Source organism: Chanos chanos, chromosome 6 (assembly GCF_902362185.1).
Source record: "Chanos chanos chromosome 6, fChaCha1.1, whole genome shotgun sequence".
In the NCBI taxonomy this organism is placed as follows: Eukaryota; Metazoa; Chordata; class Actinopteri; order Gonorynchiformes; family Chanidae; genus Chanos; species Chanos chanos.
In genome coordinates, this window is record NC_044500.1 from 29,106,663 (window position 1) to 29,123,019 (window position 16,357).

The 16,357-nt window shown below is 40.0% G+C and overlaps 3 protein-coding genes across 3 annotated transcripts; 2 read left to right on the top strand and 1 right to left on the bottom strand.

The window, feature by feature from the left end:
• Positions 1-646: 646 nt before the first annotated feature.
• On the top strand, positions 647-3,095 carry cnpy2 (canopy FGF signaling regulator 2). The gene is made up of 5 exons (XM_030777694.1): positions 647-746; positions 1,041-1,156; positions 1,459-1,656; positions 2,294-2,390; positions 2,592-3,095. The coding sequence occupies exons 1-5, from the start codon at positions 647-649 to the stop codon at positions 2,633-2,635; spliced, it is 555 nt and encodes a 184-aa protein (XP_030633554.1). The 3' UTR covers positions 2,636-3,095.
• A 751-nt stretch (positions 3,096-3,846) lies between these two features.
• On the top strand, positions 3,847-10,508 carry LOC115813734 (citrate synthase, mitochondrial). The gene is made up of 11 exons (XM_030776333.1): positions 3,847-3,994; positions 4,892-4,939; positions 5,167-5,274; positions 6,032-6,097; positions 6,285-6,416; positions 7,090-7,278; positions 7,665-7,864; positions 8,000-8,129; positions 8,719-8,820; positions 9,085-9,294; positions 9,477-10,508. The coding sequence occupies exons 1-11, from the start codon at positions 3,950-3,952 to the stop codon at positions 9,645-9,647; spliced, it is 1,401 nt and encodes a 466-aa protein (XP_030632193.1). The 5' UTR covers positions 3,847-3,949; the 3' UTR covers positions 9,648-10,508.
• A 2,993-nt stretch (positions 10,509-13,501) lies between these two features.
• Positions 13,502-16,274, bottom strand: LOC115814438 (coenzyme Q-binding protein COQ10 homolog A, mitochondrial-like). The gene is made up of 5 exons (XM_030777286.1): positions 15,661-16,274; positions 15,115-15,255; positions 14,591-14,783; positions 14,234-14,335; positions 13,502-14,074 (listed from the first exon to the last, which is right to left on the bottom strand). The coding sequence occupies exons 1-5, from the start codon at positions 15,792-15,794 to the stop codon at positions 13,907-13,909; spliced, it is 738 nt and encodes a 245-aa protein (XP_030633146.1). The 5' UTR covers positions 15,795-16,274; the 3' UTR covers positions 13,502-13,906.
• Positions 16,275-16,357: the final 83 nt, after the last annotated feature.

Consider the following 16,357-nt stretch of genomic DNA (forward strand, 5'->3'; position numbering starts at 1 on the left):
ATGACAGCGTATATGTTTTTGTGGGGGTTTTTTTGCCTCCGTGCTTCACATTGCCAGCAGAGGAGCGCTGTGCCGCTGGAGGCAAAGGCTACAAATTGCAGTCTCCGAAAAAGTTTTGCCCGGCAACCAGTTCTTCACGGTAAAGCGGTTGCCCCTGTCCCTTTCTTTTAAGGTCATACTGCAGCACACATGATAAAGTTTTAAATCAGTTAGTCAGTATAGCAGAGGTCCTTCGCGAACTCAGGCATATACACAGCCACCTCTCCGGATCGCTCACTTGCGTACGTCATCAGTTTTCACCGAATGTGATGGAACATCGTGGATTACTTTCAACGTTGTAGCGGTGGCTTCATTTCACACAAGGTTTGTAATGCACACAGTTATTCTTAGTATTGTAGTTTCATGTATATCAGCACATAGATTAAATACGGAGTTCAGGCTTTATTTTTCGAACAATTCCATTCTCGGTTCCATTCTGCTTTTTGAATTTCAACTGATTGAACTGTTGATTCTAGATGCAATGCAAAAAGTGATTGCATGAATATCTCAGTTTTCATGTCGGGAAAAGAGGACCGTTTTCTACTTTGCTTAGCATAATAGTTAATGTTCTTTGCTTTGTAATTCTGTTGTTAATGATCAGGTGAAGATGGGGAAGCCCTTGCAGGTCCTTTTTCTCTGTCTGATCTTTACTGTGCTCCTCAAACTTGGTCAAGGAGCCAGACAGGGACAGGATATCAAGTGTGGAGGTATATTTTATGATGGTTAACTTCAATAATGTAAAAAAAAAAAGGTCTGTTTTAACTCTGGAAAACAATTCACCTTGTCTTGTTCAACGCATGAAATTCATTATTTGAATGGTTGGTACATATCAATCTTATGCTGAATGGACATGAGTTTGCAGGTAAAGGAGCATCTGTATTAGTGACAATGCAATAGTGTTAATGATCCAGCTTGGTCCAAACAGCATATGAGAGACAGAAGTGCATCTCTCACTCCTCATTGTGTTAAGAAATCTTCCATTTTTCCTCTATTTACCCCAGCATGTAGGGCCTTGGTGGATGAAATGGAATGGGCCATTTCTCAAGTGGATCCTAAGAAAATGATCCAGACGGGATCGTTCAGGATCAACCCTGATGGAAGCCAATCTGTACGAGAGGTGAGAGACTCTGGATTCTCAGGATGATGTCTGTTAAAACTTTCCATGTATATTTCAGAACCTTAATTTCTCTTCTTGAGTCTTCTTCCTGAATGAAACTTGTGAGGCAGTTGTCATGTTTGTTTAGCTTGTCAGCACCTTGCAGTATGAAACTCCTTGTTTCTGGGCCGTAAGAAAACGTTTCTGAACAACTTTAGTTACTGATGTGTATTTACATGCAAGCATTCCATTGCCAACTTATTATACATGAACAGCCCCTTTGTTGTACTGACCTCCAGCCCTCCATTTCTTCAACTCCTCAGGTTCCTTTCGCCCGCTCTGAGGGTCATCTGCTGGAGCTGATGGAAGAGGTGTGTGAAAACATGAAGGATTATGGGGAACGTGTGGACCCCAACACTAACCGCAAGACCTATGTGAGAGTTACCTCCCGTGACGGCACAGCCATGGATCTCTCAGATGCAGCCTTAGACTCCAGAGTCAGCTCCAGCCTGAAGTTTGCTGTAAGAAATCATTTTACTCAGCAGTGGTGATTTAGACAATGAATGGTGCTCAAAATGTCGATCAAATGGCCTGTCAGACTCTAACTGCAGACAGGCGCTTCAGTTCATAACCATTGAAGTTTGGGAGAATAATTACATAGACACAGTGCACACATTGGATTTTCTCGTTTAAATCATGACTACATTTCTAGAGAAAGCTCTCTGCATGATATCCAATGGTAGACAAGCTGAAAAAGCTTACACTTTAATATTAATGGAAGGTCAGATTCTGACATACTCAAATCCATTGATGTTTTGCTTACACAGCTGCACTGTGCAGTGCTGTAATGATGGGTAGTGATTGTCTTGATATGCATATGATTGAAATCAACTGATTGCATCATACAAATGACACTCTTTATTTAGATTCATAGTCATCAACTGTTTGAGTCTGTCCTCCTAACACTATGTATAGTTCCATAAATGAGTATGGTTCAGTTTCCCTTTAAGTCTCAATGTGCTTTATTTGTCTCAGTGCTGAAAATCTTTTTTTTCCTCTTCTCATGATATAAAAATATATATTATAAACCATGAATACCAGAGAAAGTCAACCACCATGACAATGTTAAACATGTAACATTTTCCCTTTACTCTTTAGTGTGAAACCATTGTTGAGCAACATGAAGATGAAATCATTGAATTCTTTTCCCACGAAACGGACAATGTTAAAGATAAACTCTGCAGCAAGCGAACAGGTACAGCTCTCAACCTCCTCACCACATTACCACAAAAACTATGGAATGTATACAGTATGCTCTAACTACTCAATCTTTCACAATGTTGGTCTGCGTTCTCTGTAATTGTTTTATGTAAATATCAGTAGACAATGAAGCATAGCAAAGCATAATGAACCTCCTTCTCAACTGAATCACTCTGTATTCTCATTGCCTCCCCAGACCTTTGTGACCATGCGTTGAAAATTCCTCACGATGAGCTATAACCCTGAGCTCTGTACCACTGCACTCCATCCAGAGGTCACCTGAGGTCCAAGGTTGTGCTGCAGTGTCTCATGACTGACTTCTCTGACACCACACCTCTGGACTGTGGTCAGAGCGAGGATTCCAACCCATCTAGTAGATCCGTTCCAGTAGATCTGCCCAACCTGTGATAGCTTAGACAACTCACTTACTCCAGTTCACTCAACTTTTAGATATTTTGGCTGAGCTGTGTTTGAATTGACTTTGGACTGTGTGCTGATTCTAACGAGCCATAGAACTTCGGCCACACTCCGAACCGGACAGTCTTTTGGGACCACTCTGTGAGATGTAATTTCCCTCGACGTGCAGGAAGCCAGTCAGTTGTGTCCAAGTAATGTTTGTCAGTGCTCGTTGCTGACATCATCATGTCCTGTACATCTGGGTTTTGTCACTGCCTTGAGAGCTTATAAAGATATGCCTACTCCTTCCAGTGAAAATGACTGTAATAATTGTGATATTTTCTCTTTTCTTTGGTGCTTTTGTGTCCTCTGTTAGTTTTGACAGTTATACAAACATATATTTTTGTTAAGCAACATCTCTGAAAATTGGAAAGGTTTTTTTAAAATCATACTGAGTTGTAGTTATCCTTAATTACATTGCTTTGATAGAGTTACAGAATACTGGATTGTGCAGGGTGACCTCCAGGAAACAAAATCTTACTTGAAGCTGGATGTTTGAATATTTTTCCTCTTTTGTCAAATCTTGTAGACACATAAAAGTGCTTTTTGTATACTTATTCTTTAATGTCACCTTTTATGTATGCAACCTCAGTTTATCTTCTCTTTTCATTTTCACAACTATTGTGCTTGATTATGTGACCATTTTATGCACTCCTTCACTATCAACCTTTCTGTTTGCTAAGCCAGTTTGTCACTGTTCCTTTTTATATTGATTAAGTATTTGGAAATATAGCATTCTGTTTCAATATTTTTGAGTATGTCTTTATTTAGTGTAAATAATCACGTTTGGATTATTCATCTCACTTTCACCGTTCAAAGTCAAGCGTTTGACTCAGTGAGCAACGCAGTGTTGGGGAGAACGAAAATATTGTTCAATTGCGTAAAATGCATGCAGTCATGACACCTTTGAATGACTGGCATTCGCTAAATTGTACGTCATTGCTCTAACGTTACGCCCCTTACGCCTCTTTGGACACCGACAGCGCCTCTTTGCAACCTTCACCGCGACTTGGAAGGGGGGGCACCTTCAAAGAGCACCGAGGTGTTCGGCTTCTTAGTGGTTTAATATTTACTGAAAAAGGCTAACACGTCGTATTCATGATGTTTATTAGCAGGCTGGCGCCGAGGCTGTTCCATTCGAAGGTAATGTTAAGGGGTCACGGAACAAGGGGGATAGAAACATTATGTACATGCTGTGGCTAACATGCTGGACAGGGTATTCTGTAGCTAGCGTGATTGGACCAGCTAACTTGCATACTGTTTGCCTCGAATTTTAGTTAACGTGGATCAGTTTTGCTACTAGGTAGACTAATTTTACATGTTGTGCTGCATCGAATTGTCATTTCTCATTTGCCGCTCTGTCGCAGTGCCGTGAACTTTCTGCTTACGAAGTATACCGGGAAACTTAATTCTCAGAAATTTCCCTAAGTTTATTTTGCAACGCGGTGTTGGCTAAGGAACTTAAACGCATTGAGTTACATCCGACATCATTATTTGAAGGTCTAAGTCTGCTTTCATAGCGTTACATCGCAGGGCTCCCAAGCCGTGTATTTGGAACAATGATATTCCACTTATTCTGTGGCAACATCCACTTTAAAGTAACTGGTCAGTAGCTTGCAAAATGCGTTTATACAGCTACTCTATATTTATTTAGCCGTTCGTCTCCACAGTAATATTGCTACTCCATGCACTTGCACGTTTTAAGCGCACTGTTGGTGCTTACTTGATTGTAGTAAAACCGAGCACTTTTTACTATTCAGATTTTTTTTATAGGAAAGTTAGAAATCTCTATACATTTTCATTTAAAGTTACCTTTAGTTCTGTAGGCCTAGTCATTGAAGGTAACTTACTGGACATTTCTTATTTTGCTTTTTAAATTAGATTAATCCTGTCATTCATATTTCTCAGAATGTCATTTGCTCAAACTCAATTAACAAAGCTTGTCTACATTTGTTGAGTTCATCAGTTCTGATTTACTGTTGGTATTGCCAGAAACAGAGAAGAGCTTATGTTTTGTTTTTGTCCTCCTGTCCTTGTCAGAATGCAGCATGTGTCCTTGTGGCAGCAAGACATTCCTCTTCATCCATGGTGAGTGCTCCTGCACACCTGGTATTATCTCCCTAAAATGACCTTACGTTGCTCAGCAACAAGAACTGACATAATTCTGTTCTCTCTCACAGTCTTACTAGAACTCATTCATTACCTGTGTGTAAGAGGCCTTATTGACACATTTAGCTGTGAGCCATAAACAATACAGGTATTAATATCTTGCAAGTAAGTGACTCATTTTTATTTTTTGTCTTACTTCTTCACAGAATTTGAAAGACGTCCTGTCAGATCTGATCCCGAAAGAGCAGGCGAGGATCAAGAATTTCAAACAGCAGTATGGGAAAACCACTATTGGGCAGATCACTGTGGATATGGTATGATTCATACACACACGCCGCTGTCGAGCACAGTGAAACAAACGTCTTGATTAGATTAAAACATCAAATTGACAAATTAACCTCTTCAAAAACAAAAAAAAGAAAAAAATAGAGATGTTGTGAATAACAACAACTCCCACAACTGTGACGCACATAACTGGCATTATTTTCCACCCATAATGTTGTCAGTCAACATATGCATATTTATGGTTTATTGAGATTTTTCTGGAATTTGTGGTTTGGTTAACATGTCAGTTCATTTGCAGTAACTTAAGCATTGATCCTCACAAACCCATAAATCCTTTGGAAAGACTTCAGTTCAATGTATATATGACTCTAAAAGTCCACCACATGAGTTAAAGTGTAACTCGGCATAGATTTTGTTTTTTAATTGGGACAAGATTTGGAAGAAATTTCCTTGTAAGAAGTGCTAGCAGGATGATTTAAATGGAAATTCAGTTTTATAATTTGTGCATGGGATGCTAAACTAACCTGAAAATATATAATTTATTTAAGAAAAAATAGAATAAATGAAATCATTTCAGATAAGCAGGAAATGTTTAAAATGTTCTAGTTAGTGAACTATTGCTTTAGTTACCTTCACCCTGATCAGTTAAGATTCTCGTAATGGATCATAAATTGGTGCCTTATCACAGCTTAACCGCTGCACTTGTACCATGACTGACTTGTTGGATAATTGGGTTGGTTAAAAGGTGCCTAATGCATATGTGTGTGTGTGTGTTTTTCTTTACAGGTATATGGCGGGATGAGAGGCATGAAGGGTCTAGTTTATGAAACTTCAGTGTTGGACCCTGATGAGGTAAATCAATAAGATAACTTGTTAACGAGATCCGTGTGCATATAAAACACTCACAATGAAAATATCCCCAAGTATGTATTATTCTGGAAATATACGCATAGGTCTAGAAGTGATTTGTTGGCTTTATTGTTAGGAGTGTCAAGCATCTTGTAATTTTTGAGAACTTATCTCTGTGAATTTTCTCTAGGGAATCCGTTTCCGTGGCTACAGCATCCCAGAATGCCAGCAGCTGCTGCCAAAAGCTCCAGGTGGACAGGAGCCGCTGCCTGAGGGTCTCTTTTGGCTTCTGGTGACTGGACAGGTGCCTACAGAAGAACAGGTCAGTCCTGGCTAATGGTGCAGTGTCCTGGCCAGCCGTAAATACTGAGTTTAATCCTTATTATCTGATCAAAACAACTGTGCAGTCTGTTGTACTTTGGGAAACCACAAATAAAATAAGCACTAGGAAATAAGCACTAAGTATTTAAATATATTCAGTGACTAAAGCATTGTGTAACAGGCCGTGAATAGCCCTCTGTGCCATTCTGTAGTGGCTTTGGGCAGTTGTGGCAGCTGGAATCACGTCACCTCTCACTGTTAGAGGGCAGACACCAATGATGCAGTACCAGTATAGCTGTGGGAATCATCCCATGAATACTTATAACATCCAAGTATGTTGCGTCACTGTGGCGATGATGTACAGTTTGTAATGTGAAAGCATGCAGAGAGGAGATGCTTGATTGATGTGGCAGTCGTGGGAGGGAGCGACTTGTAAATATATCATGAGGAATTAGCCTTTCCAAATTTGGGAAGAAAAAACAGGAGGAAGATGAAAAAAGAGAATCTCTGTAAGGTGATATATCGATAAGATTGGTTGTCTGTGGTTGATTAAGTTGCTGTGTTGATTGTACATCATTTGAAGGCTGTGTCTGTGTCTGTGTCTGTGTCTGTGTCTGTGTCTGTGCGTGCGCGCGTGTGTGTGTGTGTGTGCACGCACATGCATGTGTTCCCAGGTGAACTGGGTGTCTAAGGAATGGGCCAAGAGGGCAGCTCTGCCCTCTCATGTGGTCACCATGCTGGACAACTTCCCCACCAACCTGCACCCCATGTCTCAGTTCAGTGCCGCCATCACGGCTCTGAACAGTGAGAGCAGTTTCGCCAGAGCCTACTCTGAAGGAGTGAATAAAGCCAAATACTGGGAGGTGAGTCAAATAGCACTGACACTATCAGTGTTACTACAATACCAAAAAAAGGAGATCAATTTTTAAATCCATTTACATTCTGATCTAAGATAAGCTAATCTAAGTGCCTGTATCCACATAGAAAGTAAGAAATTTCACTGGATGGCTTACCACATGGACAAAGTTTTAAAATGGATTTTGAAATGGTGTCAGTTTTTGTTATTTTCATTTTTTCTTTTTGCCTTGTTTTGCAAGCACACGGTGTATAAAATGGATATATATTGACAACTTGTATCTGTGGTGTTTCAAAATAACAGCGATGATGAGATTTTTGTGCTGCTTTGTTTTCCCTGGTTCTAGTTTTCCCTTAAAACAACCTACATATTCTTTGATTTATTCTCTGTTAGTTTATCTACGAGGACTCCATGGACTTGATAGCTAAACTTCCGTGTGTAGCTGCGAAAATTTATCGTAACCTTTACCGGGAGGGCAGCAGCATCGGTGCCATCGACCCCAACCTGGACTGGTCCCACAACTTCACTAACATGCTGGGCTACAGCGATTCCCAGTTCGTTGAGCTCATGCGTCTGTACCTCACCATCCACAGGTCAGCAGCGTCACTTCATCATCATCATCATCATCATCTGAGCCTGGCCGGCTTTTAACCGGACGCGTGTCCTGTTGTTCTTTTCGTATACAAGTCTCTAATGGAGAATGTTGTATTGTTATGTCTGGTCTGCAGTGACCATGAGGGTGGGAACGTCAGCGCTCATACGAGCCATCTGGTGGGGAGCGCCCTGTCTGACCCCTACCTGTCCTTCAGCGCCGCCATGAACGGACTTGCAGGGCCTCTGCATGGTCTGGCTAATCAGGTAAGTGTGTGTGTGTGTTTCATTGAAGTTATGAATGTGTTCTGGTCAATGGTGCAGAATTTTCTTCTTACCACCAACACTTAGCAGTAAGTTGTGTAAACATCTCTTGTAGAGTTCTTGCATGTGTGCATGTGCAGACACACGCAAAAACTTCCAAAACCCTCATATATATATATATATAATATAATATGGCAGGTTTTGGTCTAAATGACAGCCCCAGAGCTCTGCAGATTATGAAGGTTACTCAGATGTAGGAGCTGTACTACTGTGCAGAGTGTGTCATGCCTCTTCTATTCAAAGAGTGTATGAAAAACCAAAATGTCTCCTTTAGAGCTTTACAGGGTACACATTTTAATGTGTATTGGTGGGGGCATTCTTGAGGTTTTTACTGATTTGTCTTTCTGTTTGAATCAAAATGGAACTAAAACTGCCTTACTCCCTAAGCTTCAACACCTACTTTACTAGTCTGTTGAACTGGACCAGGAACTTGACTTGAATAACTCATCGCGTTGACCACAAAGATGTTGTCTTAGTTCTTTGGAAGCAGACGGTGTGTGTATTGTCTCCTGTTTGTTGTCCCTGTCTGCAGGAGGTGCTAGTGTGGCTTACCGCTCTGCAGAAGGAGCTGGGTGGAGAGGTTTCTGATGAGAAAATGAGAGATTACATTTGGAACACACTCAAGTCTGGACGGGTGAGAGATTTCTGTCTCATAACGCCTTTATCCCGATGTAAAAGTATTCCCGATGTTTCAAAAACAAACGTAGGACTTTTCATTAATGATTAATCAAACAGTTGACTGCTCTGCTTCCACCTGACTGTGAATAGACCCATTGTTCTGATATATTGCTGGTATAATCTGAAAACAAATCATAGCCCTTCACTAGGTGAAGACTGGTGTAAACTAGTCATGACTTGGCAAAGGAAAAAGCTGAGGTATGACTTGTCTTTTGATCAGGTTGTGCCAGGTTACGGCCATGCCGTCCTGAGAAAGACAGACCCCCGCTACACGTGCCAGAGGGAGTTTGCACTCAAACATCTGCCCGACGACCCCATGTTCAAACTGGTGTCACAGCTCTACAAAATCGTTCCCAACGTCCTCCTGGAGCAGGGCAAGGCCAAGAACCCCTGGCCCAATGTGGATGCGCACAGCGGGGTTCTCCTGCAGGTGGGTTTAACCTCACAAGATTGTCTGTGTTTGACATCAGAACTATCTACACTGAGGCCTGCTATGTTTTATTTGGCCCTGTTTTTTTTCCCCCCACAAAATGGCATGATTCAAAAATGAGTGAGGACATTCATGTAAAACTGAAGCCCATGGCTATGCTGTGTGTGTTTGTCTCTTTGCAGTACTATGGCATGACTGAAATGAACTACTACACTGTGCTGTTTGGCGTGTCCAGAGCTCTGGGGGTTCTGGCCCAGCTGGTGTGGAGCAGAGCTCTGGGCTTCCCCCTGGAGAGACCCAAATCCATGAGCACAGACGGACTGATGGCTCTGGTCGGAGCCAAGTCAGGTTAAATAGCAGAGGGAGTGATTTGAGTGGAGGAGAGAGGGCAGCTGCAGCTAGAAGACAAGCCTAGTGAAGTGTACAGTAACAAGACACAAGAGTTCAGTTTTGTTTGGGTTTTTTTTTTTTCTTTTCAAAAGGAAGTAAAATCTAAGAAGGGCCGACAATCCTTTTCGCTAGATAGCTGATTTAAATTTCCACAAAGAGAGCTAGTTTTCTCCTCTCTCAAACAGCAATGTTGGTTGAGGTACTGATAGGCAGTAGTCTTATGCTGTTGTAACAAAGGATAATGGATTTGAGAAAGGTAGATTTGTTCATGGAAATCAATTGTTCAAATGTATTATGGCTTTGTTGTTGTTTAAGGACAAAAAAAAATGAACATTGTGTAAATAACTGTGTTAAACACCACTGTCAGTGTTGGCTCAACTCCAGTTTAAAAGTCTGGTTTTAAAGGACAGAATCCCCTGTATTTTTATTTATATACTATTCAACATCATGATCTTACCATGAAACAACTTTAGCAATGGGTGTTCCAGATGCATTTGGCTGACTGTTTTAGCTGAGTTTCCAGTTGCTTGCATTAGCATTGTTATAACATGACATGCATAGTCCTGTTGTTTCCAGCTAAAGATGTCAATTATAAGAATTCAGCTCTCACGTTTATAATTTATAAACCGTTCAGATATTAAAGGAATAATTCTCATAGAAGTTCAATGGGGATAGGGGTAGGAAAATATTGATTTTTCATAATCAGTTAATTATTGATGACAATGAAGGTAAATTATAGATTACAACCCTGAATGAATGTCACCAAGAAATCCATTACTAATACCTCACTCAATAAAGGCAACTTCCTGTGCCCTCTAAAACACTCCAAGAAGAGAAAGGCCCTTCTATAATAAAAATCACTGAAGTGTAAGGACCATCTCACATTTCCCTCAAGTTGAAGTTGGAATTCAGTTCAGTGTGCTGGCTTCCTCTCATGTTGCATAGTTTGAGTGAATGTAAGCATAATGCTATTGACAAAACATGAGGCCAGACTTCGGGTAGATTTTTTTTCGTACCTAAAGTAAATAATTTCCTAAAATAAGACCGTTTTGACTTTTCTATAGTTGTCAGTTGTACGTCCGTTATATTTGCTTTACGCGCTTGGTGTGGTCTTCACTAAACCGCAAACAGAATCAATGCAATGTGACATGAACTGTGAATTTGAGTAGATTTAAACCTTAGAGTGGTTGCTCAGGAATCAGTGTAAGGGTTTAGCTGAAATCTGCTTGGGGTGGGGTGGGGTTCAAGGCTTCGATATCTGTCGTATAAAACGAGGAGTGTCAGTAAAGAGTGGAAAATGAAATGAGCTGAAATGAAAATCAGTATGTAACCATAACCCAGTGGGAGTTGGGTCGGAGAGTGAGAACCTCCAGCCGCAGCTATTTCTAATGTAGCATTAGTGTGACAGTGTAACTTTGGTCATGACCAGGCTCTTCTGACTTGTGGAAAAGGTTTTGACCTCGCAAATCTCTCACTTCGCATTGCTTTGAATAAAGTCAAGATTCACTCGAGGAAACTTTAGCTTTTCTTTCCTTTATGAATCTTTTAAATGTATTCTTGTAGGTGGCCCACACAAGGCATGATTTATTACATATTTTGGTAGAACTTTTTTTTTTTTTTTTTTTTTACAAAACTTCAAAATATTTTTAGTCAAACACAATTGACAAATTAGTCGCTGCCCATTAGTTTCTGCCCATTGTCAATGCCCATTTACTATATGCTTACTGTTACATAGCAGTTCCATATTTATGACTACAAGAATACACAGTAGCTTGTGTGTTACAAGATTGCAGTGCTGTGTGTTGAAATACTGTTGCTGCCTACAGCTTGAAAATACTCATTTTAACTTGTCCTAACGTGTATATCCCGATCACTTAAACGCTTGACATTCACATCTGTTTTGACTGATGTTCAGTTCCAATAAGTAACAAAAAATGAAATCATTCACCCATTACACATGGCTCTTAATTACAATACTTTTATTTAAATACTGTACATTAAAAATGCAGATGATGTCATACACACAGAGACATTAAAAAGAAGCTCTAAACAGAGGGGATTCCTCTAGAACCTTCTCTGCTGCACCACAATGGCAAGTGTTATGAAGCCAACACAGATGAACCAGCACAACTACACAGAAAAACACACCACAATGCAAAGACACAACTGACCTTGTATTGTGTGTAGGCTCTATTTATGAAGGCTTTATAACCCCCGGCATTATGAGCAGTGCGATTATACGACCGAACCACTGGCACAAAGAAACACGTAAGGCAAACCCACATATCAGCAGATGATCAAATGTACAGCATTCAGTTCAAAACATTTTACATTTTGAAAGACTGCATTACATGAACTGGGTGATCCCTCATTCATCCAAATACACCGCTTTGGTTTGAGCATGCACACACACACACACAACCATGCTGTACAAAAAAAAGAAAGAAAATAAAAACCTTGTGATATAGAACCATTGTCTCAAAAAACAAATTTAGAGGCAGAAATATAGGGGGGGGGGGGGGTCCATTAAAAAGTTTGTTCATTTGCATTACTTTCTTGTAACTAATAACTATGAAAGCTACTCTTTCAATACCACATTTTCCTTTTTCTTTTCTTTAATATATTTTACATTTACAGTAAAGTAAAGAATATTGATCATAACCAAGTTTGCCCCCCCCCCGAAAATGTTTATTGTACTTGGGGATGTTCCCATTTCAATCCAACAATTGTACTGGTTCCACACAGCATATATCTAATGAATTTAAATATGAAATAAAAAACACTAATAAATGGCTTCTTAACGAAATGCTCTTGTTAAAATGAGGATTCACGAGAGGGAGGATTTTGGGGTCACTTTTTTAACCTATTTCAAACACTACTCACTCCTATATTGTCAGTGCCATTCTTCTGGTTTGTGGAGGCTAAACCAAAAGCACAACTTTATTAAGATTTTTAGAACAAGTCTTTTGCAATGCTTGATGAAAAGTCATGTCTTTTTGTAGTGCTTCCTTTTCATGGGTTTCCCATTTAGATATAAGCTTAAGTCCCACTTTGGAGTTAAAAGAAACAAGTTCAATTTACTATGTGTAACCATTACCGCTGCTTGCCGAAAACATACATTAAAAGTATAATTGATATCTTTTAAAATAATGGCATCCAGTGTTTATTATGACAAAATTACGACCCAAATAAAACATCGTGTCAGAAATTTCTTTTGAAATGTCAAATAAACAAGTCATGCAAAATAAAGTGACAAATAACATAATGAATATTATTGCACTTTTGAAGTTGTGTCAAGCAGTTTACAGTGCTCCACTGCTTCTGAACAGTTCCACACAGCGTATAAGGTATATAACAGTGTGCTTGTCAGGACTAGAGTGCCTCTGAAGAATGGAATAATATGCTGATATAATCAGTGACTGATAATTAAACAGAAGTCTTGTTGTAGTTGTTGCCTTTTTTTTTCTTTAAAATAAGAGTCCCTGTACAGTTAAACCTGAAGTTTAAAGTTTAATTGTATTTCAATTACTGCAACTAGATGTAACCAGAAAAAAATAAATAAATAAAATGCGTGACGGCAGAGAAACTTTAAAATTCCTAAATGACATCCAAGCCCATGGCACCTGTTATTCTGGCTTCATTAGACGAGTCAACATTCTGTATACTTAAATATCTCAAACAGTTCAAACTGTCAAAAATACTTCTGGAAAATGCTTTCCCCCAATCCAGTATATATATATATATATGTATACACACACACACACACACACAAATACAGCTGTATCTTTCAATGATACAGTCTATTCCATGACCAGTGATGGAACAGACTGTATACACCCATCACATAATCGAAATCCTATTACATTTCATTGTCTCATTTTATGCATTTCCAGATCGGGGGGAGTGACTTTCCTCTTGCACGACTTTTTAATCCTACCCTAGCGTAGCACACAGCGCACCTGACTCATCAGTGCACAGACCAGCTCAGATCAGGTGTGCTGCAATAAACCTGGAACAAAGGCCTGCACGAACAGCAGCACAGCCAAGAGGAACATCATCTACCCTCAAGTATTTTAAATAAGTCGAAAGAGTGATCCCTTCACATGTAGTGCCTTGTGAATGTGCTGGAGAGGTAATGGCTAAGCAGAGATACTCAAACACACACACACACGCACGCACGTGCATACACACACACACACACTTCCAAACATCCAACTAAGGCTCACGTTTGATGCACTTCATGGAACATGAGTTCTCTAGGGATTCTCGTTTCAGGACCATACAGTTTGCCAGCACGGGTCTCAAAGGCAGCAACCATCTGCTTGACAACCTCATCAAAGAAGACGGTGGCCAGCTGAGAGTGTAACAGGGAGCGGAATTCAAAAGAGATCTGAGGCCGAGAGAACAGAAAACACACTTTAACAGGTTGACAGATGAACAAAAAAGGATGTGTAAAAGGAATACAATTAATGAGCGATATCCCTGCTCACATTACAGGGAAAATCATATGATTTTAATACTGTGAAATGAACACATAAATGATACTCACTGAAAAATCGACAGTGCAGGTCCTGGGATACCCGGGAATGCCAGGGCTGAAGCGCCATATTGTTTCCAAGTGGTTGAAAAGTTTGCCATCTGTACATACAGCCTGAGAGGAAAAGTTTGAAGTTAGAATTTTTTTGATTGTGCTAGACAGCTTGAGTCTTTCACATGACACAAGTGTCAGTACCTTAAACAGCGCTCTTAAATCCAGTTAATTAGCTTGAATTCCTCTGACGATGGATCCTCTAATAGCCCGGCAGATATTTTATCCATACTCATACGATGGCAATAATGTAAAAGTCGAGCTAATACATGAATTGCTGTGCATGACAGTTCACGTCAACACTTAAATGGCACTGACCTTGACAAGATGAGGACGAACGTTCGTGATCATGGAAGTGTACCTCTCTACCACTGGAGGAAAACCCACTTCTAACTGGGCTTTAGCATGGCTTGCCCTCTTCATGATGGTCTGGGATTTTTTACACCACGGAACAAAGTGCTTGTAATCATCCACATTGGCCACGACATCATACATCTCCTGCATGGAGTATCTGTGTGTCACATGAAGGTCAGTCAATGTGACCATTAGAGACAGAGTAAAATCAGATACCATCAGACTCTTATCTGGAGCTCATAAATCCAAAACCCACATATGAAAGTTCAAAAACAATATAGTGCAAACACAAAGAAAAATATGTGCTGGAAATGCAAGTCACAAGTAGATTCAAAGTCTGAACATTTGTAGAATCATCTGGATAACTGTGGAATAAAGTCAACTTTAAACACGCAGTTCTTAAGACCACCAACTATTTGGTGGTCTTATTCAATTAATTAGTCCAAGCATGCCGATATAGTGGGCAAAAACCGTCTAAGAGGCCTCACCCAATGATGCGTCGTTCTGAATACTGTTTTCTCTTATTGGTAAGACTGATGAAGTTTCTGTTAGGAGGGATATGGGTTGTGCTCCAGTCCAAATTGCATAGTATTTTCGGAGTTCTTACGAGCAAACCACACGTCAAGTATCTGTAAGAAAAGATTGTAATATGTTTGAAAAGAAACACGCAGTTCTATGACACCGCCAAATGCAACCAGTTTAGAATCAGTTGGAAAAGGTAATATCTGCACTTCCCCATGCTTTTGGCCCAGAATTGAAACAGCAGCAGTTTCAACATCTTAATTCTGAGTACAAGGTCGAATGTATCAACCTACCATTCCATTTACAACTGAAAATCTTTTGAAAAAAAAAAATTAAAATACGGCAAAATTAAGGTAAAATCTCAATACCAATAACGAACAGATACAAGAACTAACGTTGAGACGGAAAGTTCAAAAAGGGACTTGTTACATCATACTTGGTGAACCCCCATGAAAAAATAAGTCGAGATATTTGGAAACGAATGAACTCAGGCAGTTGCTGCTTCTGCTCACCTGATTGGCTGTCTGAGGAGTACTCTTGCACGTAAGGTGCTGGAGCGTTTCGAACCAAACGTAACAATTTCTAAAAATTCACAAAAAGTACCCACGCCACACGGTAAACGACGGGCTGTGACAGAAACAGCCATTTAGAATTTCAAGCATTAACATGCAAGGTTCAAACAGAAATAGTAATCCAACTAGTTGCTCAACTGTCTAATAGCAATACTCATAGCAAGTTAGCATGGACCACCCTCACTAAGCAAGTGGTCGACAGCAAAACAATAGCCCTATCGCTAGCCAGGAACTTTAGCTACACATAAAATCAACACGTTCTAATCGAAGTAATCAGCATGCGACCCTTGAAAGGAAATAACTCGGTTCCATTTAACTAAGACTGGGTACTATCCGGCAACACAGCGGCCAACTATCCGCAGCGGTCCACTTGCATGCCATTGAGGTTATCCAACAACGACTGTTTGTATTTTAAGATGAAACTCCCTCAAACGTAAATTTGGTTCATTTTCCAACGGATGAAACGTTAAATTGCTTCACTCTCGTTCTCATATGTTTCACAGGAGAGATACTGATAATTACACAAATAATATATATCAGGCAAGGAAGCCCGGCTAGTTTGTTCTTGTAGACCTTTTAGGTTGTCATTGCATGAAACGTCATGCTCGAAGCCACCTCCCTCACCGTTGCGTAAGTG